Raw genomic sequence first — 23,549 nt, 5'->3', positions numbered from 1 at the left:
ATGACTAAAACGTCTTACTCGATAAACTCAATATAAATATTGAGGTTGTGGAGATATGAATTCTATGTCAATTTCTCAAACAATATATTAATAGAATTTTTGAATAGTTTGGCAAAGGGTTTAGAATTTAGAATGAGAATAAAGAAATGAAAAAGATAAGAGTTTTTCTTATAATGAAATAAAAAAAAAATATATGAATGATAATATGTAGAGATAATAGAAGAGAAAATAGATCACCTATCATTTTTATATAGAAAAGGGAATAGAATGAAAAAGGAATGACTCAAATGACTCTGAAGTATATGCAGATTGTGTTAGATGTAACACCCTAATATTCAGCTCCTTATGCTCGAGTCATAAGTCAATGATATTACGGTGGTACGACTCTCAGGTGGATTATTAATATATAAATATAGTTAATTTTGAAAGGAGTATTAATCGAGAAGCCTGAAAAGAGTAGAAATAAAATCGCAAAGACGTATCACTCACGTTTCGACAACGAAAAGTTAAACTGTGAAGCCGAAAGCGATAAACGGACAGACATAAAGGAGATTGAGAGACAGATAACAGATAGATATATATAACGTAAGTAAATAGCCACTAGTCGCGACCCGCGAAGTTTAGGCCGGCTAGGGTACAGTACAAAAGTAGTTGACAACAATATATCCTAATCTCTCCCAAAGAAAACATGAGAGCCTCTATAGGCAAGTTCCAAAAGAGTTCAATACATAATATAATCTTTTCAAAACAAAGATGGAGAGATTCTAATCAAAACACAAGGTAGAGGAAATAAATATCTTCGCCGTCTCTCAGACGAACCGCAGCTCACTTCTGAGCACCTGAATCTGTATCTGAAAAACAAGAGATATATACGGAATGAGAACCCCGGGCCCATGGGTTCCCAGTACGGTAAAAGTGCCAAATAAATCCAATGCACGGCAATAAAAACTCACTAAGCATCCTAAACTCCTTTTCACCAAATATCCAGCCTAGATTCTCACTAATCCATAAATAGGCATCTGACGTAAGGGGATGCTAAATCTAGTTCATATTACACATGTTTTCCCAATCCACTGATTCTTTCACGAATCGGACTCAGAATCATAAGCAAAACCATTACCAGTTGCTCTGCCTCAGCAGCTCTATATCAATACATCATACCCTCGCCTGGAGCCAGTGAAATCACATCACTACGTCCACCCAGGGGGGCTCAAATGATCTCATTCGAAAATCATCATCATTATGCAATCGCATTATCAATTCATCTCATCAAGAACAACCCCCAACATCCACCAACACCATCATGAGGGATCTCTCAGTTGTACAAACACAAGCAATACAGTCAAGTAATACACAAATAAGGTACAAGTAGGACAAGTAGCATGTAATCAGGTAACATAGCATATATGATACGGAAATCCAAAACAAATAGGCAAACCCAAACAATTCAAACATATGCAAATGATGTATGCCTGCCCTATGGCTGATGATATCATCTGTCGGTTATCAAGCCAACCCGACGTGTCCGGTAGCTAACCCGGGCACAGTCTCTCTGTTGCGTATTAATATCATTAGAGGGAATATGTGCCCTGTCACCATTAGAGGGTACCTGCGCCCTGTCGCCATTAGAGGGTATCTGCGCCCTGTCGCCATTAGAGGGTATCGGTGCCCTGTCACCCTTACAACCAGAGAGAAAACACAAGTATTGACCCGGAGCAAGCGGGACGAACCACAACCCTTGCTACTACCCAGGTAAACTCGTATCTCAGATAGTGGAAGTGCAATTCACAATTATCAATAATTCAGCATAAACATGCATGAATTCTCATCCATGGATCAACATCCATATCAGCCATCCGGCTCACGGTTAAATCCATAACCAGCCAATATTCATAGCATACACAGCTATTCCGGCTCACGGTTCAATCCAGAACCAGCCAATATTCATAGCATACACAGCTATTCCGGCTCACGGTTCAATCCAGAACCGGCCAATTCATAAACAATTACGGCCCTTCGGCCAATGGCATAACAAGCACTTCCACCACCATCCTCCACATCTCACATAATCCTCAATGATCCTCATTGATTATTCATTTTCCCCTTGCTTCACTCGCAAGTTACCTCATTCACTAGCCCTTTTCTAATAGCTAGGCATATCATAAAGATTTAATATATAAGTGGTGAGATCGGAGGCTTAGAAGTATGAGATTTGGCTTTTAAAACTCAAATATCAACTTTGGCATGAAAACAATGCCACGCGTACGCGTACTCCACGCGCACGCGTGGATGTCCTTAAAAACTCATCGACGCGCAAGCGTCATGCACGCTAACGCGTGGATTAAAAATTTGCCATATCGACGCGCACGCGTCAACCACGCGTACGCGTGGATACTCTCGTGCCCCAGGCACAAAGCTGGCACAGTTCTGGCACAACTCTCTGGAAAATGGCTGGGCATTGGGTGCAGCACTATCGGCGCGCCCGCGCACATCACGCGCACGCGTGGATGGCGTTTTCTGAAAGATCGGCGCGTACGCGCCAAGTGCGCCCACGCGCAAGGGGTTATTCTGCTAAAAATTTACTAAGTTAAAAACTGCAGAATTCACAGCTTCAACCCCCAATCTTCCGACGGACATAACTTCCTCATTTTAAATCGTTTTTCACCCGTTCTTCGAACAGCATGGACATCCCGGACCCAATTTCATTTCTAAACAGATTTGGCACAAAACAAAGATCCGTAGTCCAAGTTATGTCCCGTCAAAGTATGCCCAAAACCATGTTTTCATATAAAACCACAAAGTGCCATTTTCAAAACAAGCCATTTTCAACTTTTCAAAATCAATCAAAACATGCCAATTTCAACCCTTTTTGAAACCAATCAAAATATACCAAAATCAACATCAAGCCTCCTCAACTCATACATTAACACTTTACCCCGAATCACAAAACCATCATATAACCATCTTTACCCATTTCAAGCAAATGGCTAAATTCCAAGCATATCAACATGTCCTACATCCTTCCTCATCTCAATTTCCAACAATACTATTTCCAATCAACCATCATTATACATAATCAATATCATAATCACTATCACGTGGTTCCACCCACAAATCAACCTTAATCATTCCTCAAACATATATCACAATATATATACCTCTCATGCATTATCATACCATCAAGGCATTAATAATCATACTCACATATATGACCACATAATAAATCTCAACCAAAATCAAACATACCTCATCTATACAATTTCACCCAAAATTACCAATTTCCACACTTCAACTCCTCAAACCTCATTATCCAATAACCAACCCAATCATTCATACATTCATTATATGAAATTCATCCAATCACTTGTGTCATCATACAATGCACACATCAACTTACCTTCCTTACCTCTTTCCGGCCTCCGGCCCAAAATTTACGGCCTCCGGCCCAATTTCACAATTTAAATGCATAAACCACAAATTAATACTCATTACCCAATACATCAAATTTTCAATACACCAAGCATACAAGGCCACACAATTCTCAACCCAAATCATCAATTCACATTACATACCAACTATGCATATTAGCATCAACCATTTACACAATCCAAACTTAATCCTAGGGGCATCTAGCCTAGGAATTCTCATCACACCACACGGTACTTAAATGGAACTTAAACCGTACCTCTTGTAGCCAAATCAATTGAGCCTCTTCTTTGGAAGTCTCCACCAACCTTAGCTCCAAGCCTCACCAAAGCTCCACAAGCAATATCAACCTCCCAATTGTGCATCAAAATCACCAAATACACTAACATAACCAATATCACATACATACATCAACCTAGGGCTCATAAGGATGATAAATCACAAGAGTTTGAGCACTTCTTACCTCAGCCCATATGAAGTAGGGATAGAACCCACTTAGAATCCATGTTGGAGTATCCCTAAACACCCAAAATCACAAGATTTCAACACTAACTTCCCAAAAACGTGTAACAGTGGGGAATTTCGAAAACTGGGCAGAGATGAATGGAATACTCACCACAAAACTTAGATAGAATTGTAGAGGATGAGAAGAGCGACGCGTGGCCGCAAACGGCTCGTCAATCGGAGCTCCGTAGCTCAAGTTATGGTGATTTGAAGATCAAAGAGAGTTAGGTTTTCTCTCTTCTCTCCTCTCTTCACTATTTCAGCGCCCCAACCCTTCTCTTTAGGGTAAAATGAGCTGAAATGCTCATAACTAATGTTTATATATGTTGGGTCTTGGGCCCACTTAGGCCCAGTTCACTTATTTTTGTCCGTTGGCCCAATTTTGGACCAAAACCCTTAAGATTAGCGCTCTAAATCGCACTTCAAATATTTCTACCTCTCCTAATTATAATTCCTCATATCTTAATCTTATTTACCCATAATCAATTTTCTCAGTTGTAGTACCAGACAAATCTCAGCCGGTACTTCCGGTCAAAATTTCACTGCGCGCTTTTACGCAGAAAACTATGTTTTCCGACTCGAAAAAATTCACCGAATCCAAATATCATATTTAAATCATCAAATTCCAATTGCAAAATCTTCCAACCATATTCGCTCCTACTTAACTTATTATTTAATCAATTTCGGTTAGGCCGGGTTTTACATTCTACCCCCCTAACAGAAATTTTCGCCCTCGAAAATTCCATCCATCACTACGAGTACGCGAGCATAGTCTGCCTTTATATCAACGTATAACAGTTCCAAGGTCCTTTTTACTCTGCGCGCTTCCGTTGCCGCACTCTGATCTCTCTATCCCTGAGGGTCTCGGTCGTTCGTTCAACGCCGACCAACAGCCTCGTCCCTTACTTTTACCGGCTCATCAACTCACACCCTATTAAATCTCGAATCATGTCATCAATAAGATTGCCATCATCGTTAATCATAGCCATTTTTTTTTCACATCACTATAATCAATCAATGATCATCACCACACCTTAATCATACTCCATCACTATCCTCTCTCTCTCTCTGCCAAGCCAATTCCTCTAATCACAGCTCAACTCCAAGCATAATCTCCAAACTTACTTTCTTATTCTCAAACCCTCAAATTTCTTCATGACTTGCTGATATAAAGCCTCTGGCTTATCAATCAAAAACCCCTTTCATTTCTAGAAACCAAATGAGTTCGGAATAGCGAGTTAACAAAATCATAAGAGTTCGCATTTCCTTTAATAATCTATAAAAGCATTTGAGACACATCTCTTTTGTTAAAATTACTCATATCAAAAATCATCTTCAAAACCAAAACCAACACTCTTTCAAATTCTTGGGGAAAAATTTTCAACAGCACCTCTCCAAAAATTGGAGTTTACCACCTGTCACGGGTTCCCTCAAACCAATCTCAATACCGCATCGACATTTTGATTTAATGGTTTTCACATTCGTCTTTCAAAACCAATCATTATAAATCTCAAACTAAAACCAAGATCACTATGACCAAACATCACAGCACTCATCTCTCAACACCACAACTTGCACTCTCTCATCATCTAAATCCAATTGTGCATTAATGATAATTTTCTTATCCGCTTTAGAACCATCAAAGCTCGCAGCCGCAATCATTTCCAACTAATTTGGGATCATTACTTGCAGTAACCCGCTTAACCCTTCTAATATTCAAACATAAGATACTATAATAAACTTTTACAGCTCTTATTCGTAGCTATCCTGTGTTACTGCTTCCACAAGTTTCCGTTGCTTTATTCGGATCTCTCGTCTAGTACGAGCTCTATCACTTATTTCCTCAAGTACTCAACCACAACTTAGCATGACTGGCATTCACTAGATTTCTATCTATGATAGCCAAAACCACATACCAACTTAATCGTACTTTTAACACGTTGTTACCAATCTTTCGCTTACCAATTCCCAAACCGTCGGATCTAACGGTATCACCCGTTGTTGTAGTGAACACACGACCTTGTTGTTGGCTCTTGGTAGTATTCCGGTTGACCTCCTTAGGACATTTCTAGGACACATGTCCAACTCCTCTGCAACCATGGCAAAGTCCCAATCTACCTCGACACGGAGTTCCCGAATGATGGCTTTGACATCACCCACCAGTCATTCCATTCTGAGGTTGCTTTCCGTTAAAGGCCTACCTAATCATTTATGCTCACCAAACCTTTTATTAAGATAACTTAGGGTTATCTAGAACAGATCATAATTTTTCATTCGACCATGTATTACGAGTGAATACCAGCCTTCAGCATTATGTAAAGTGGTAAAGAGTTAAGTTATCAGTTTTCTTATTACCTCAGGTACGAAAATCGGACCTGGCAGTCTCCTGATCCTTCCGGTGTGGGCAATCTCTGACCAAATGTCCTAGCTTTCCGCAATTGTAACACAAACCCGAACCATAACGACACGGTCTATTTGGGTGATGACCTCCACATCTCTGACAGCTCGAAACATCAGAAGCAGCCGCTGCCCGTTTTCCCTTACCGTTTCTTTGGGACTCCTCACTCGTCGCAAAGTCATTTCGCCTTTGAGGAAAACGTTGTGGGTATCCTCTTCTCTTAAACTCTTGACCCCTTGTTGGGTATTCTTGATTGTGCTCCCTGCGGTGGGACTCCCGACGGTCATTCTTCGCCTCAACAGCCTTCCTCACACATTCTTCAGCAATACGGCTCTTGTTCACAAGTTCGGAGAAGACCCTAATCTCCATCGGTCCAACGGAGTTCAGGATTTCACTTCGAAGTCCTCCCTCATACTTAATACACTTCCATTCCTCAAAGTCTCCTGGAGCTCCCTGACACATGCGGGAAAACCTGAATAGCTCCTCAAATTTGTCTGTATACTCAGATACGGACATAGCACCTTGCTTCAGCTGTAGTAACTCCAATTCCTTGGCTGTTCTGGCGGAATTCGGAAAGTACTTCTTATAGAATTCCACTTGGAAGGCATCCCAAGTGATAGGATCATTCCCCTGTTGCAGGAGACGTCGAGCCCCTTGCCACCAATGCGATGCTTCTCCCGTGAGCAGATAGGTAGCAAATTCAACACGCTGCTCTTCAGGCACCAACTGCGCTTGCAGTGCTCGCTCCATGGCCTGAAACCAAGTATCAGCTTCAGTCGGATTGGTGGTTCCCTTGAACTTAGGTGGATTAACCTTTAAGAAAGTTGCCAGTGTCATCGGGCCCTGAGCTTCCCTTCCACCATTGACATTATTGTTTATCTGTTGCCCAAGAGCCTCTACAGTGGTCTGCATAGCAGCAGCCATATTCTCCAAAGCCGCCATAAGGCTTACCGGGTTATTCGGGTTGATTTCTGGTTCCTGAGTACTCGTACGATCTCTCTCACGTCCACGACCGGGTCCACGAGGCGCCATCTGGTTCCTCTACACACCAAACAATCGATATCAAGTTGATCAGTCTCAATATCGGAAGAATAGTGCTTCAAAGTACCAAAGGTACACTCATGGACTTCATGCTAGATGTATCAGTTAGATACCCTAACTAGCACAGGCACAGACTCAGAGTATGCATTGAAGCATAAGCAGTTCCATCCCTCAGGCTCACGAGGACGAACTGCTCTGATACCATAATGTAACACCCTAATATTCAGCTCCTTATGCTCGAGTCATAAGTCAATGATATTACGGTGGTACGACTCTCAGGTGGATTATTAATATATAAATATAGTTAATTTTGAAAGGAGTATTAATCGAGAAGCCTGAAAAGAGTAGAAATAAAATCGCAAAGACGTATCACTCACGTTTCGACAACGAAAAGTTAAACTGTGAAGCCGAAAGCGATAAACGGACAGACATAAAGGAGATTGAGAGACAGATAACAGATAGATATATATAACGTAAGTAAATAGCCACTAGTCGCGACCCGCGAAGTTTAGGCCGGCTAGGGTACAGTACAAAAGTAGTTGACAACAATATATCCTAATCTCTCCCAAAGAAAACATGAGAGCCTCTATAGGCAAGTTCCAAAAGAGTTCAATACATAATATAATCTTTTCAAAACAAAGATGGAGAGATTCTAATCAAACACAAGGTAGAGGAAATAAATATCTTCGCCGTCTCTCAGACGAACCGCAGCTCACTTCTGAGCACCTGAATCTGTATCTGAAAAACAAGAGATATATACGGAATGAGAACCCCGGGCCCATGGGTTCCCAGTACGGTAAAAGTGCCAAATAAATCCAATGCACGGCAATAAAAACTCACTAAGCATCCTAAACTCCTTTTCACCAAATATCCAGCCTAGATTCTCACTAATCCATAAATAGGCATCTGACGTAAGGGGATGCTAAATCTAGTTCATATTACACATGTTTTCCCAATCCACTGATTCTTTCACGAATCGGACTCAGAATCATAAGCAAAACCATTACCAGTTGCTCTGCCTCAGCAGCTCTATATCAATACATCATACCCTCGCCTGGAGCCAGTGAAATCACATCACTACGTCCACCCAGGGGGGCTCAAATGATCTCATTCGAAAATCATCATCATTATGCAATCGCATTATCAATTCATCTCATCAAGAACAGCCCCCAACATCCACCAACACCATCATGAGGGATCTCTCAGTTGTACAAACACAAGCAATACAGTCAAGTAATACACAAATAAGGTACAAGTAGGACAAGTAGCATGTAATCAGGTAACATAGCATATATGATACGGAAATCCAAAACAAATAGGCAAACCCAAACAATTCAAACATATGCAAATGATGTATGCCTGCCCTATGGCTGATGATATCATCTGTCGGTTATCAAGCCAACCCGACGTGTCCGGTAGCTAACCCGGGCACAGTCTCTCTGTTGCGTATTAATATTATTAGAGGGAATATGTGCCCTGTCACCATTAGAGGGTACCTGCGCCCTGTCGCCATTAGAGGGTATCTGCGCCCTGTCACCATTAGAGGGTATCGGTGCCCTGTCACCCTTACAACCAGAGAGAAAACACAAGTATTGACCCGGAGCAAGCGGGACGAACCACAACCCTTGCTACTACCCATGTAAACTCGTATCTCAGATAGTGGAAGTGCAATTCACAATTATCAATAATTCAGCATAAACATGCATGAATTCTCATCCATGGATCAACATCCATATCAGCCATCCGGCTCACGGTTAAATCCATAACCAGCCAATATTCATAGCATACACAGCTATTCCGGCTCACGGTTCAATCCAGAACCAGCCAATATTCATAGCATACACAGCTATTCCGGCTCACGGTTCAATCCAGAACCGGCCAATTCATAAACAATTACGGCCCTTCGGCCAATGGCATAACAAGCACTTCCACCACCATCCTCCACATCTCACATAATCCTCAATGATCCTCATTGATTATTCATTTTCCCCTTGCTTCACTCGCAAGTTACCTCATTCACTAGCCCTTTTCTAATAGCTAGGCATATCATAAAGATTTAATATATAAGTGGTGAGATCGGAGGCTTAGAAGTATGAGATTTGGCTTTTAAAACTCAAATATCAACTTTGGCATGAAAACAATGCCACGCGTACGCGTACTCCACGCGCACGCGTGGATGTCCTTAAAAACTCATCGACGCGCAAGCGTCATGCACGCTAACGCGTGGATTAAAAATTTGCCATATCGACGCGCACGCGTCAACCACGCGTACGCGTGGATACTCTCGTGCCCCAGGCACAAAGCTGGCACAGTTCTGGCACAACTCTCTGGAAAATGGCTGGGCATTGGGTGCAGCACTATCGGCGCGCCCGCGCACATCACGCGCACGCGTGGATGGCGTTTTCTGAAAGATCGGCGCGTACGCGCCAAGTGTGCCCACGCGCAAGGGGTTATTCTGCTAAAAATTTACTAAGTTAAAAACTGCAGAATTCACAGCTTCAACCCCCAATCTTCCGACGGACATAACTTCCTCATTTTAAATCGTTTTTCACCCGTTCTTCGAACAGCATGGACATCCCGGACCCAATTTCATTTCTAAACAGATTTGGCACAAAACAAAGATCCGTAGTCCAAGTTATGTCCCGTCAAAGTATGCCCAAAACCATGTTTTCATATAAAACCACAAAGTGCCATTTTCAAAACAAGCCATTTTCAACTCTTTTCAAAATCAATCAAAACATGCCAATTTCAACCCTTTTTGAAACCAATCAAAATATACCAAAATCAACATCAAGCCTCCTCAACTCATACATTAACACTTTACCCCGAATCACAAAACCATCATATAACCATCTTTACCCATTTCAAGCAAATGGCTAAATTCCAAGCATATCAACATGTCCTACATCCTTCCTCATCTCAATTTCCAACAATACTATTTCCAATCAACCATCATTATACATAATCAATATCATAATCACTATCACGTGGTTCCACCCACAAATCAACCTTAATCATTCCTCAAACATATATCACAATATATACCTCTCATGCATTATCATACCATCAAGGCATTAATAATCATACTCACATATATGACCACATAATAAATCTCAACCAAAATCAAACATACCTCATCTATACAATTTCACCCAAAATTACCAATTTCCACACTTCAACTCCTCAAACCTCATTATCCAATAACCAACCCAATCATTCATACATTCATTATATGAAATTCATCCAATCACTTGTGTCATCATACAATGCACACATCAACTTACCTTCCTTACCTCTTTCCGGCCTCCGGCCCAAAATTTACGGCCTCCGGCCCAATTTCACAATTTAAATGCATAAACCACAAATTAATACTCATTACCCAATACATCAAATTTTCAATACACCAAGCATACAAGGCCACACAATTCTCAACCCAAATCATCAATTCACATTACATACCAACTATGCATATTAGCATCAACCATTTACACAATCCAAACTTAATCCTAGGGGCATCTAGCCTAGGAATTCTCATCACACCACACGGTACTTAAATGGAACTTAAACCGTACCTCTTGTAGCCAAATCAATTGAGCCTCTTCTTTGGAAGTCTCCACCAACCTTAGCTCCAAGCCTCACCAAAGCTCCACAAGCAATATCAACCTCCCAATTGTGCATCAAAATCACCAAATACACTAACATAACCAATATCACATACATACATCAACCTAGGGCTCATAAGGATGATAAATCACAAGAGTTTGAGCACTTCTTACCTCAGCCCATATGAAGTAGGGATAGAACCCACTTAGAATCCATGTTGGAGTATCCCTAAACACCCAAAATCACAAGATTTCAACACTAACTTCCCAAAAACGTGTAACAGTGGGGAATTTCGAAAACTGGGCAGAGATGAATGGAATACTCACCACAAAACTTAGATAGAATTGTAGAGGATGAGAAGAGCGACGCGTGGCCGCAAACGGCTCGTCAATCGGAGCTCCGTAGCTCAAGTTATGGTGATTTGAAGATCAAAGAGAGTTAGGTTTTCTCTCTTCTCTCCTCTCTTCACTATTTCAGCGCCCCAACCCTTCTCTTTAGGGTAAAATGAGCTGAAATGCTCATAACTAATGTTTATATATGTTGGGTCTTGGGCCCACTTAGGCCCAGTTCACTTATTTTTGTCCGTTGGCCCAATTTTGGACCAAAACCCTTAAGATTAGCGCTCTAAATCGCACTTCAAATATTTCTACCTCTCCTAATTATAATTCCTCATTTCTTAATCTTATTTACCCATAATCAATTTTCTCAGTTGTAGTACCAGACAAATCTCAGCCGGTACTTCCGGTCAAAATTTCACTGCGCGCTTTTACGCAGAAAACTATGTTTTCCGACTCGAAAAAATTCACTGAATCCAAATATCATATTTAAATCATCAAATTCCAATTGCAAAATCTTCCAACCATATTCGCTCCTACTTAACTTATTATTTAATCAATTTCGGTTAGGCCGGGTTTTACATTAGAAAAATCTAACTCACATTTAGGTAAAATCTTCGATCTAAATCGTAACTTTACAAGCCTTATAAAATTTTCTCCATTTAGAAAATTTTCTCCATTTAGAAATAGCTATTAGAAACAAATTTATAGAAAATTCAATCAATTTTAAAACAAATTTTTTAGACCGGTTAGTTACAACGCAATTTTTTACTTAAAAAATTGCAACACATTTGCTACCTAATTGAATTTGAATTTAATTTTGTATTGTACTCAATGAATAAAGATAATGTTTTCTTATTTTCAAATTTTAAATTAAATGTTAGTTTTCAAGTGCATTATATTCTAATTTTTTATTATGAAATTAAAATTCAAAATTATTATAAATTTAATTAATTAATTATTGAATAATAAACATGATTTAAAAAAAAAACTGAGATGTTAAACAGAAAAAGGGCCTCGATCAAAAATGATTTGAGTGAAACAAAATTCTGATAGAAGAGAAAAAAATATAGCAAAGACTGAACTGAGAATGACCAAGAAGAGATAGAGGGAGAGGTAACAGGAAGCTTTGTGGATGGTAAGTCTTTAAGTTTAATGGCTTGCTTCCAGGAAGAAGAAATCAGATTGCAGAAGTGTTGCAGGGGAAGAAGAGACGGCAGAATCCCATAAGAAAATTATAGAAATAAGGATTGCTCAAAGTGGTAACATTCCACTGGGATATTGCAAGATTAACTATTCTGCATGTTATATGGCAAAACTAGTGTAGGAATGTTATCAAATCTACAATACCTAAAGTAACACACAAAATGTGTCAAATTAAAAAATAACATGTTTTAAAACATTAGAAATGTTGCATATGTTAATTATGTTTAAGCATCCTGGAAGTGCAATTGTGAAAGATTATGTAAATTCTAAAAGGGCGATAAAAGTATTACATAACACCAGAGTTAATATTAAGAAACTTTATTCAGATAACAATTTGAACTTTTGAAGCATTACAAAACCAGCTGCCTGCAATGTCTTCGTCAGAAAACAGAACAGAAAATTCAATGAAGGAAATAAGAGGAATTCCCAGTTATCCACCAAAAGAACCCGTGACAATTTCATTTCCCTGCATTTAAAAGAGAAGAAAAAATATATGATCGAATGCAGAAACCTAAGTCAGAACCCTCAAAATAAACCCATCTCCCCAAACTTTTAGGAGAAGAAACCAACTAGGGGAAAAGGATAAGCTGGTAGCTAAAATGGCATTACAGGAGAGGTAGCTTCACGTTTTCAGCAATCTAACAAATAGCATAGCATGTCTATACAAAGAATTAATGTTTTACAGAAAGTTTGATGGTCCATGCATGTTAGTAAACTGCCATTTTGCTAAGAGCAGCATCTTAGGGCTCATCCAATCACTTATTAAACAGAAATCATAAATGAAGTACTGTTAGATACGCAACTCTTCATGTGCATCTACCGAATAACTTAAACTTTTAGGATAAATAGTCTCATGACATTAATTCTAGTTCTACCTAAAAATGGTTTATCCCAAATTCTAAGCAGCACAAACGTAGAACATTGATTAAATCATGGCAGTGTGGAAGTGATGAGAATTCATGATGGGATACCTGAGAATTGTTGGAGGGCATCGTCGTAGGGGTCGCGGCGGCCTTCGACCTGGCTGATCTGGGCATCCCAAGCAAGCTGAGAGTTGTGGCGCTCGAAGGTCCAAAAGCCATAAGGCCTCATTGGGAGACTCCACATCTCCTTGGTCTTGGCGCACCTGTCCTTCACAGCATAGACATGCTCCCTGAACTTCTTATCCCTTTCCTCTGGATCCTCCATCATCTTTAGTACCAGGTGCCTCGCGAATTCCATTATGAATCCCATCTCTATTATCTTCGATACTCTTTATTTACAACACCACCACCACCAACAACAAAACAATCAACAACAAATCTCCTCACTTATAATAAACCCCAACCTACTATGCAAATATAGAATAATCAATTCAATTTAAAGTCAAACCAAATATAATCGACAAAGTAACTAGAAATTTCAGATAAGAAAGGTGTTTGAAAAATGGGTGCATTACATCTCTAACCAGCGTCAAAACAAAGACTCGAAAGCAAAACAAGTTTCTGACAATCTTCTATCAACATATTCTAGAACTGATTAAATGAAATAAGAGACATTGCCACAATCATTTGCAGAACATACTTAGAGAAACGTTTGGTCGAAGTCAATAATATTATTATAGCTTCAGATGGGGGAAGACGAAGCCTACTCAAAGGAGCAATAAAAAGGACCAGCCAAGAATCTCACTAATCAGAACAAGAAACTAGATCCATCGATGGTGATTGACCTGGCTCTCAAATTGTTTGTTTGAATGTTAGTGTTAGTTTTTTGTTTCTTAGTTGAGCAAGATAGATTTTTTTTTCTTTTTATTTTTTGTTTAGTTCTAGCATTCTTGATAAAATTTGGTATTGGGTCACGGTGCACACTGCACTCTATGAGCAGGGATGTCAACTGAGCGGGAAGGGGGCGCAGGAGAGACCCCCCCTGCTCCCCATCTCCATCCCCGAACCCCAAAAACCTCCCATCCCCGCCCTGATCCCCTCTGGGGGGAAGATGGAGCCCCATTCCCCATCTTTCCATATTTTTATGAAAATTCCTATCTTAAATAACTACAAGTAAACAAGGTGCAACAGAAACCCGCAAATCCCACTTTACCATAGAATCACTCAAGTAAATCACAAGCTTTCTTTCAAATTCCCTAAAATTCATTGCCCAAACGACAAAACTCAAATGCAAACAAAAGAAAGTAAAATCCAAACAAATGATAAAAAATTAAAAATCCAGATTGCAATTCAAGTGGTTGCATTTAGAAGGTTCCAAAAACAAAAACTCCTGGATTCGTTAACAACCAATCAACAATTACGACAAGGTCGTTCCAAATGAATTGGAATTGGCAAACAAATGACGGCGACAACACCAATAACCCTAATTGCAGCTCGGCAGAGCTCCAATTGGGGAACAACACGCATTGGAATAAGCAATTAAGCAACGAGAAACGCCACGAAATGGATAAAAGACCAACAAAAAGAGCACAAATTGAATCCAAACTTGAGTGCCAGAACCCAGTGAAAGTGAATATTAACTATAATAAGAACTGAAGAAGCTTCTTGAAAAGCATTGAACAGTGAAAGAAAAGCACTTACAGGGAAGAAAATCGAACAGGAACGGAGAAAATTGAGTCGGAAACGTACCTTGAGAACAGGAACGGGAACTTTACGCTGCTGTGTTTATTTATTATGGAAAGGATGGAATAACATAATTAATTATAATTAGTTTTATTAATTTATAATTTAATTTGTTTGTTAAATTATTGTTGATTACGTTAGTGTTAGGAGAGAATTATGGAACAAATATTTTGATCATTTATTAGTTAATTCTATATAATTAATTATGTTTTATTAATGCGTAATACATGAAACATAAAAATTATATCCAAAATAATCCAATTTACAAGAAAAAGAAGCATCCGTGTGCCTATTAGTAATAATATCTGGTTACTAATTGGCTGATTCTTGACTTATATAAAATTGGTTCCCTAGCATTGTTGATTTATTATTTATTTATTTCTACATAGATTTCGAAAAAAGATAAATAATTTTTCTTAGGTTGTATTCGCGAGATTTGTTTACAATCGTTTTTGAAGGGAATAGGAAAATTTGCAATGATACAATTAAATAAAATACTAAAAAACTAATTCTTTTAGTGAATATTAATCAATTTTTTTACAAAAAACGATAAACAAGTCCTCGATTAATTGATAAAACACAAAAACGTTACTTATCTTTTAAAATCTAAATTCTTTGAGTGACCTATTTATTTTTATATATTTTTAGACAAAAAAATTTAAATATTTTATATTTAAAAAAAAGACATTTTTATATTTTTAATTAATCATAAACTTATATTCTTTAAATTAAAAAATAAAAAATTTATTTGTCTTCTTATTTTTTAAGATTAATTTATAAATTTTTAATTTTAGATTTTGAATCATCTAAAATAAGGATTTTAAATTTTTATTAAGAATAATGATTTAAATCAATTCTTAAAATTGTTAAAATTAAATATTTTATTTTTTTAAATTTTTAAATATACAAAATATATTAAAATGTTTATTTTCGTACAGTCCAAAAAAGAGAGAGAGGAGAAAAAAAGAGAAAGAAGAAAAAGAAAGAGAAAAAAAAGAAAGAAAGATGAAGAGAGAGAAGGGAGAGATGAAGAGAGAGATGAAGAGAGAGATGAAGGGAGAGAAATAAAGAGAGAGAGGGAGATGGAAGAAAGAGAGAGGTGGGGAAGAAAGATGGAATGAAGGGGGAGAGAAAGAGAGAGAGGAACAGAAAGAGGATAAGAGCAACTCCAATGGTTTGGTTCCTATTAAACTTTTACGGACACAAAGAAAATTAACCATTGGAGAGAAAGAAAGGAGAGTCCTTGCACAATTTTGAAAGGAAAGAATTTCTCTGAATAGAGACTTATAAGATCATCTCCAGTGAAGAACTTATCCCAATTCCTATTTATGGCCCACCTGTCATAAAAAGTAATTTTATATTAACTTTTACGTCATAAATAGTAAATAGGAACTCAAAACATATATCTCTTCTCCATTAGAAAGAACTAACTTTAGTCCCTATTGTGATCCTACTTAATTAATTAAAATATTTTTTTCAATAATATTATTTAAATTTATAAATTTAAAAATAATTCACTATTAAAAGATATTAATATTAAAAAATTCATATGTAACAATAATACACAATATTTAATTCGAGATTACATTAATTTGTAAAATTACTTAATACAAAAAAAAGCATAATTAAACTCTATAGTTGACGACAAGCATTGTGAAATTGCCATACGTATTCAATCAAGTCCTCTTTCAATTGTCTATGCTGCTGTCAATTTTGAAGTTGGGCATTTCTTTGGAGAAATTGATGGTACGGTGCAAAATCTTCCTCTCCCAACTGAGGTTGTGATAAGCCATTTTCGACATCGTCCTACTATAAGTCTTGAGCAAAATTTTCTACATAAGTGTCTCTTTCGTCATCAACAATCATATTATGCAATATAATACAAGCTTTCATTATATTGGCAAACTTCTTCTTTTCCCAAAAGCGAGCTGGACCACGTATAATTACAAAGCGTGCTTGCAACACTCAAAATGCTCGCTCCACATCTTTTCTTTGCCCTTCTTGGTATTGTGCAAATAACTTGCATTTCTCTCCTTGTGGCTTTGAGATTGATTTGACAAATGTGACCCATTCAGAATAAATACCATCTGCTAAATAGTATCCCATAGTATAATTATTACCATTAATAGTATAATTTACCTCTGAAGCACGGTCATTTAGAATATCATCGAATACTGGAGAACGATCTAACACGTTGATATCGTTATTTGAACCAGAAATTCCAAAGAACGCATGCCATATCCAAAGGTTTGAAGATGCTACAACCTCAAGTACTATGGTTGCAACCCCACAATAACCACTCATGTACATACTTTTCCACGCCTTTGGACAATTTTTCCATTGCCAATGCATGTAGTCAGTGCTACCCAACATGCCACGAAAGCCACGACTCTCCGTCATTTGTAGCAGGCGTTGTACATCATTTAGATTTGGTTTTCGCAAGTATTCATCTTCGAACACCGAAATGACACCTTCAACAAATTTTTTCAAGCATTCAATTGTAGTGCTCTCGCCTATATGCACATAATCATAAGCAGCATCAGCTGCTATGCCATATGCTAACATCCGTATCGCAGCGGTGCATTTTTGGTGTGGTGACAAGTCTCTTCTTCCAGTTGCATCAACCCTCTGTTGGAAATACGGATAGACGTTTGAGAGAGCGTCTACTATCCGAAGGAACACATGTCTTCTCATTCGAAATCTCCGTCGAAAAATGTCAGCATTATACACCGGTTCATCTGCAAAGTAATCTTGAAAAAGGCGATCTTGTCCTGCTTCTCGATCTCTGTTGATCCATGTACAAGGAGTTGGGATAGAGCTTCTATCGATATCTTCTTCTTCTGAATCTTTAAATAAACACTCATCGATCCAATGATCTATGAGTGTATTATCTTGCCGTCTTCTTTTTCCATACAAAACCTCATTAAACATATCATCAAAATTTCTAGCCATATCTTGAAATGTAATTTTTAGTACTCTTTCGAGGTGAGAAACAAGAGTTGAAATGGAGTTGCAGAGTCATTGATAGTTGATAATTATAAGTATGTTTACAACAAGTACCTACTTCTCAACGGCTAGTTTTACAACAGCTACTTAACGACTAGTTTTGCAATTGCTACTTAACGGATAGTTCTGTCTTGTCTAAATTTAAAATGGATAGTTTTGCAATGGTCACTTTCATGAACAATAACGGCACAATAATATTGACTAATTTGAAAAGTTACATCAGAAATGAATAAAACAGACTACATCACATACCAATAATACACAATAAAAATAAGAACATACTACGTAACTCTACGAATACAAGGAACCATTAAGTAAACCACTTAGCGATTATTTTCTCACATGTAATATCATGAAGAGCTCGTCGTTTTTCACTCATTGTAGACGTGTCAGCATTAAGTATTAGCATATCCATTTCTCTTTCCCTTTCCTTAGCCATCCTTTTCATTTTCCTTTCTTTTGCATTTATCTCTATTTCTTTAATATACCTCTGAGTTTGTAATTCTTGTTCTTTCATTGTCGCTTGAGTTTGTAATTCTTGTTCTTTCATCGCTGCTTGAATTTGTAACTCTTTCTCCTTCATTGCCATAATCTTTGATCTATGTTCCCTCTCCTCTTCTCTTTCTTTTTTCCTATCCATTAGTTCCTTTTCTCTAACATTCTTAATATTTTCCATGAGAGATAGTTTTTTAATAACCGATGATTTTTTTCGCTAAGATCTTCAGACATTTATGCTTTTCCCTTACTTTTTTGTTTGCTTTTCTTTGATCCTTGTGGGTGAACGGGAGAGTCCACACTGGGTTCATCAGCCAACGGTATTTCTGAGTTTAGTGAGGATGAGTATGCTCCAATTGCACTAACCTTGGTTCTCTTTGAGCCTCCACTCTGTATAGGTAGTTGACTTCTCCATTTTTACTCCAAACGAAGCATATTCCAATGCCTTTCAAAAGTAAATTTCTGACCAAAATGTGTGGAATAAAATTGTTGATCGAAAAATATTTTTGACTAAGGTAAGGTAGGTCAAAGTAGCAAAGAATTCGAAGACTTAAGTGGTTTTCGAAAAGATGCATGTGCAGGCATTGGCTGGAGGTACTCGATGCGGATTTGATTTCGAAATATTTTATCAAATCGAACAGATCAAGTCGGTCAAGTATTCGAAAGAAGTAATCGAATAAGTTATTTCGAAAAGAAGATTGAACTGTTATGTAAGTGGAGAAGTTGAAGACATTTCCCATGTGGAAAATTTATGAGTAAGCATTTATCAGCCAAAGAGCGGGAACGATTATCGAGGAGTATGCATTTAAAGTTGTGTTTTTGTAATTAATTATCAGTTACAAAAGTGGATTATAAATATTAGAAGGTTTTAGGGAATAAGGGTTGGAACTTTAACTCAGAAAATACTCAAGCACACTCACATCCCCAGAGATTTCCTGAGTCTGCAATTGAGTTACTTTTCTATAGGGTTCCTTCCATCTTTTTACTCTTTCGATTTATCTTCTTGTAAACTTTATTTTTCAAGCAAGTTTATCTTTCAAGTATCCTTTAATTTCAATGTCCAGTTTACATTTCTGCACTTCTAATTTTCATGTCAAAGCCCTTTGACTCAGTTGAAGGCACTTTACTGCTTTCTTTTAATTTCAACGCATCCCTTTCAGATTTCAGCATATTTTCTTTTCGAAAACTTTATTTCTTCATTTCTTTCATTGATTTAAAAATTTTAATTTATCTTTTATCCCAATATTCGTCTAATCGAAGACACTTTAATACACTTTTAGAAAATTGGTACCTTCAAAGAGGAGTAGGTTTCGCTCCCAGATCACTAGATATCGAACCACCATCTATTTGCTACAAATCGACAAAACAAAAGTTTATAGGAAAACTCCTTTATATCATCAGTATTCGAACTACTCCTTATGTTTCGACTAGTTTGATCGTAGCAACCAACAAATTGTGCAACTGCTTTGTTGATCTTATACCATCGTTTCTTACATGCAACTATAAGGTCGGTTGAAATATTCAACCATGCACCGATCAACATCTCATCCTCTTTTCATTGCCAGTGTTGAATACTATCTTGCCTACCATTTTCAATGTTATCTTCATTGAGGTCGATAGCATCTAATCCGCGAGGGTTGGCAAAATTTGATTATTGTGAATTTGGACTACATTGTATCGGAGTCTGAGGGGATGGGCTAGAAGAGCTACCAACATTAGATGAGCTATGTCTCAATGCACTGAATTGAGTTGAAAACGGCAAGAATGTTGGAACAACATTTTCAATAGAAGGATTAAATATGGATGAAAATAGAAAATGTGGTATTTGTGAATTTTGATTTTGTGGTTGAAAAATAGGAAATTGATTATTATAAGGAGCTTGAAAATTAAATTTAGGAAGATTTTGTGGATTTGGATTTTGAAATATATTCGGTAGTGTGAAGTTTTGATTTGAAATTTGAGAGTTTGAGATTTGAGATTGTTGGGTATTTGGAGTTTGAGAAAAGTTTTGTAAGTAATTGAAAAAAGAGTTGAGTTGATTTAGTTTCATTTTTCTGAACAAAAAATAGTAGCATTAGAACTTTGATTTCATAAAATTTGAAAGAAAATGAAAAAGAATAGAAGAAAGTGTGAGAATAGAAGTGTATGTAAGTAGTATATATAGAGTAACAAAATATTAATTTATTAATAATAACGGTAATATAGTAACGGCTAGTTTTGTAATGTGGTTAGTATTTCAAATTTTATACATAAAAATAAACCACTCACCAAAAAAATTATTTTATAATATGTAAAAAATTAATTTTTTTATGTAAACAAATTTAATTAATTATAATTTAATATAATAATATAATTAATATTTAATATTAATTTAATTATTTATATTAATTATAATTTAAATAATTAATATAAACTATTAATTAAATAGAATTATAATTAATTATTATAATTATTAATAAATTAAATATAATTTAATTATTTAATATAATTTTTTAAATAATTATATTAAATAATTAAATCATATTTAATTTATAAATAATTATAATATTTAATTATATAAGTAAAGTAAAATATATGTATAGTTATCATATTATGCAACGTTTATCTTTTATACGTATATAAAAGGGTTAAGTATTGTTTTCGTCCCTAAAATTTGGGGTGAAAATCAAAATCGTTCCTGACCTTTTTTTGTTATTAAAATCATCCTTAGCGTTACAAAACGTTATAAAATTGTCATTTTTTACTTCAATTTTTTTTTTTACCAAATTATCTTTCATTATTAATAAAAATAATATTTTTAAAAAAAGAGCAAAACCCCACCCCCACCCACTCTCCAACATCTCTTCGGTCTCTCCCCCCACCCCTCCCCCAATCCCCTTCCTTCTACTCTTCACCGTCACCCTCTTTTTCTCACCTTTGCCGCGGCAATTACTATTGCCGGAGGGCACCCACCCCTCTTCCCCTTCCTCTTCTCACTCTTCCCCAATCCCCTTTCAGCTTCTCACTCTTCCCTAATCCCCTTCCTCTTCTCACTCTTCCCCAATCCCTTTCCACCTCCTCCTTCTCCCTTTCCTCACCACCATCACCACTGCCACCATAGCCATTTATTATTCACGACACTTTTTTTTTTACCAACAACAATAGTCCTAAAATAAATTAACATTAACATTCACAAAATAAATCAACAAAAAATTCAGAGGCAGAAGAAACATAACAATTTCAATAATCACAGCAATTTCAATAAACAATAATTCAATAATCATCAACTACAATTTCAGTTTTCAAATCCAAAAACAGCAAAAGAATAGAAATTAAAAAATTAAAAAATCACAGAAGAAGAAGCATAAACTCAACCAAAAGCAAAAGTTCAAGCAGAAACAGAAATTCAAGCAGAAACAGCAGAAGAAGCAGAAGAAGAAGAAGAAGAGGTAGTTAGAGAAGAAGAAGCAGCGCCGGCGGAGTCCCCCCCTCCCAATGACGACGCCACGGCGGCGGCGAACCCTAGAAACGAATAAGTAGAGCGGCGGAAATGGAGAGAAGAAAAATTGAGGTTGGAATTGGGGTTGGAGTTTTGAAGAGAATAGCATGAGGAAGGGGGTGGGGGGTTACAGGAGTGGGGTGAGGGGGTGGGAGGAAGGTTTTGTTTTAATTTTTAAATATTATTTTTAATTATTTTTATTATTTATTAAGGGTAATTTGGTAAAAAAAATAAAATTGAAGTAGAAAAAGGATAATTTTATAACGTTTTGTAATGTTGAGGATGATTTTAATAACAAAAAAAGTCAGGGACGATTTTGATTTTCACCCCAAACCTTAGGGACAAAAATATTACTTAACCCTATATAAAATATTGTTAATTTTATTAATAAAATATTATTCAATTTTTTTAATTTAATTGCCTCATGTTAGAATATTATTGATTAAAATCAAAAGAAACCAAGTCCCTTTGAGCAAGACTTTGTTTGCTTTAAAAATTGTGATGGAACTCATCTTCATTTTGCTCCAACGGTTAGTCTCCACTTTTTGTGAGACAAATAGTAAATGGGACTTTCATTTGTTTACCATTGGACATACTCTAATGTCTAATGATACCTTGTGGCAAGTTATCTTTAAAATAAATAATAATATAAAATTATACTTAATTTATTAATAATTATAATAAATTAATATAATTATTTATTAATTAATTATGATTTTATTATTTAATTAATTAGTATAAAAATAAATATTTATATAAAATCATAATTAATTAAATAATTATATATCTATTTAATTAATTATTTATATTAATTATTTAATAATTAGTTATATTAAATCATAATTAATTAAATTTATTTACATAAAAAATAAATTTAATTTTTACATATTACAAAATAATTTTTGGTTCGATTATTTATTTTTATTTATAAAATTTAAAATACTAACCAAATTTAAGTTATCTATTTTAATATTTTTTAATATTGAATTATTTTTGAATTTATAAATTTTAATAACATTATTGTAAAAAAATAGTAACAACATTAATTTTAATTACTTTAATTAATTAATTAAGTGGGATCATAATAAGGACCAAAGTTCGTTTCTCCTAATGGAGAAGAAAGATGCTTTGAGTTCTGTTCTGTTCCAGCCCGGTCCAGTTGGTCCAATACCCTGGTTTGGCCGGCCGATCAGACGGATATGCAAAACCTGAACCAAGAGGAAACCCGAGACACCACCTCCCCCTCCTCGAGTTACATGACAGTCAGGGAAGGAAGTTTCTTGGAACGTGAGTTTGCTCCTGTGGGACCCGCCCTAGTTGCAGACTATATAAAGGGAGGGCCCTACCCCTCCCTCGAGATACGTCACCTAACTCTCCCTCATCTTTTCTGCCACCTTGTACGGATTCTGACTTGAGCGTCAGAATCCCTTTTGTAGGTGGCTCCTCCCCTC

The 23,549-nt window shown here is 36.6% G+C and overlaps 2 protein-coding genes across 6 annotated transcripts; both read right to left on the bottom strand.

Moving 5' to 3' along the window:
• Positions 1 to 12,663: 12,663 nt before the first annotated feature.
• LOC130954814 (uncharacterized) lies at positions 12,664 to 15,223 on the bottom strand. Of its 5 annotated transcripts, none has more exons than XM_057881589.1 (3): positions 15,126 to 15,223; positions 13,485 to 13,765; positions 12,664 to 12,979 (listed from the first exon to the last, which is right to left on the bottom strand). In XM_057881589.1, exons 2-3 carry the CDS (start codon positions 13,744 to 13,746, stop codon positions 12,972 to 12,974), a joined length of 270 nt encoding a protein of 89 aa, XP_057737572.1. In that variant the 5' UTR covers positions 13,747 to 13,765; positions 15,126 to 15,223; the 3' UTR covers positions 12,664 to 12,971. The 5 variants fall into 5 exon arrangements, with proteins under 5 accessions (XP_057737572.1, XP_057737571.1, XP_057737569.1 ...); XM_057881588.1 differs by having other exon boundaries at positions 13,485 to 13,840; positions 15,126 to 15,197; XM_057881586.1 differs by having other exon boundaries at positions 15,078 to 15,160.
• Positions 15,224 to 17,084: 1,861 nt separating this feature from the next.
• On the bottom strand, positions 17,085 to 18,071 carry LOC130956733 (uncharacterized). Its single transcript, XM_057883732.1, has one exon. The coding sequence runs from the start codon at positions 18,069 to 18,071 to the stop codon at positions 17,085 to 17,087; it is 987 nt and encodes a 328-aa protein (XP_057739715.1).
• Positions 18,072 to 23,549: the final 5,478 nt, after the last annotated feature.

The sequence above is a fragment of the Arachis stenosperma genome, chromosome 10 (assembly GCF_014773155.1).
Source record: "Arachis stenosperma cultivar V10309 chromosome 10, arast.V10309.gnm1.PFL2, whole genome shotgun sequence".
NCBI lineage: Eukaryota > Viridiplantae > Streptophyta > Magnoliopsida > Fabales > Fabaceae > Arachis > Arachis stenosperma.
Note: the sequence above shows the minus strand (reverse complement) of the source record. Positions and strands in the feature narration are given on the sequence as shown.

Bases quoted from the DNA above. Each gene is read 5' to 3' on its own strand.
- LOC130954814 (XM_057881589.1), bottom strand. From the start codon at position 13,746: ATGGGATTCATAATGGAATTCGCGAGGCACCTGGTACTAAAGATGATG.
- LOC130956733 (XM_057883732.1), bottom strand. From the start codon at position 18,071: ATGGCTAGAAATTTTGATGATATGTTTAATGAGGTTTTGTATGGAAAA.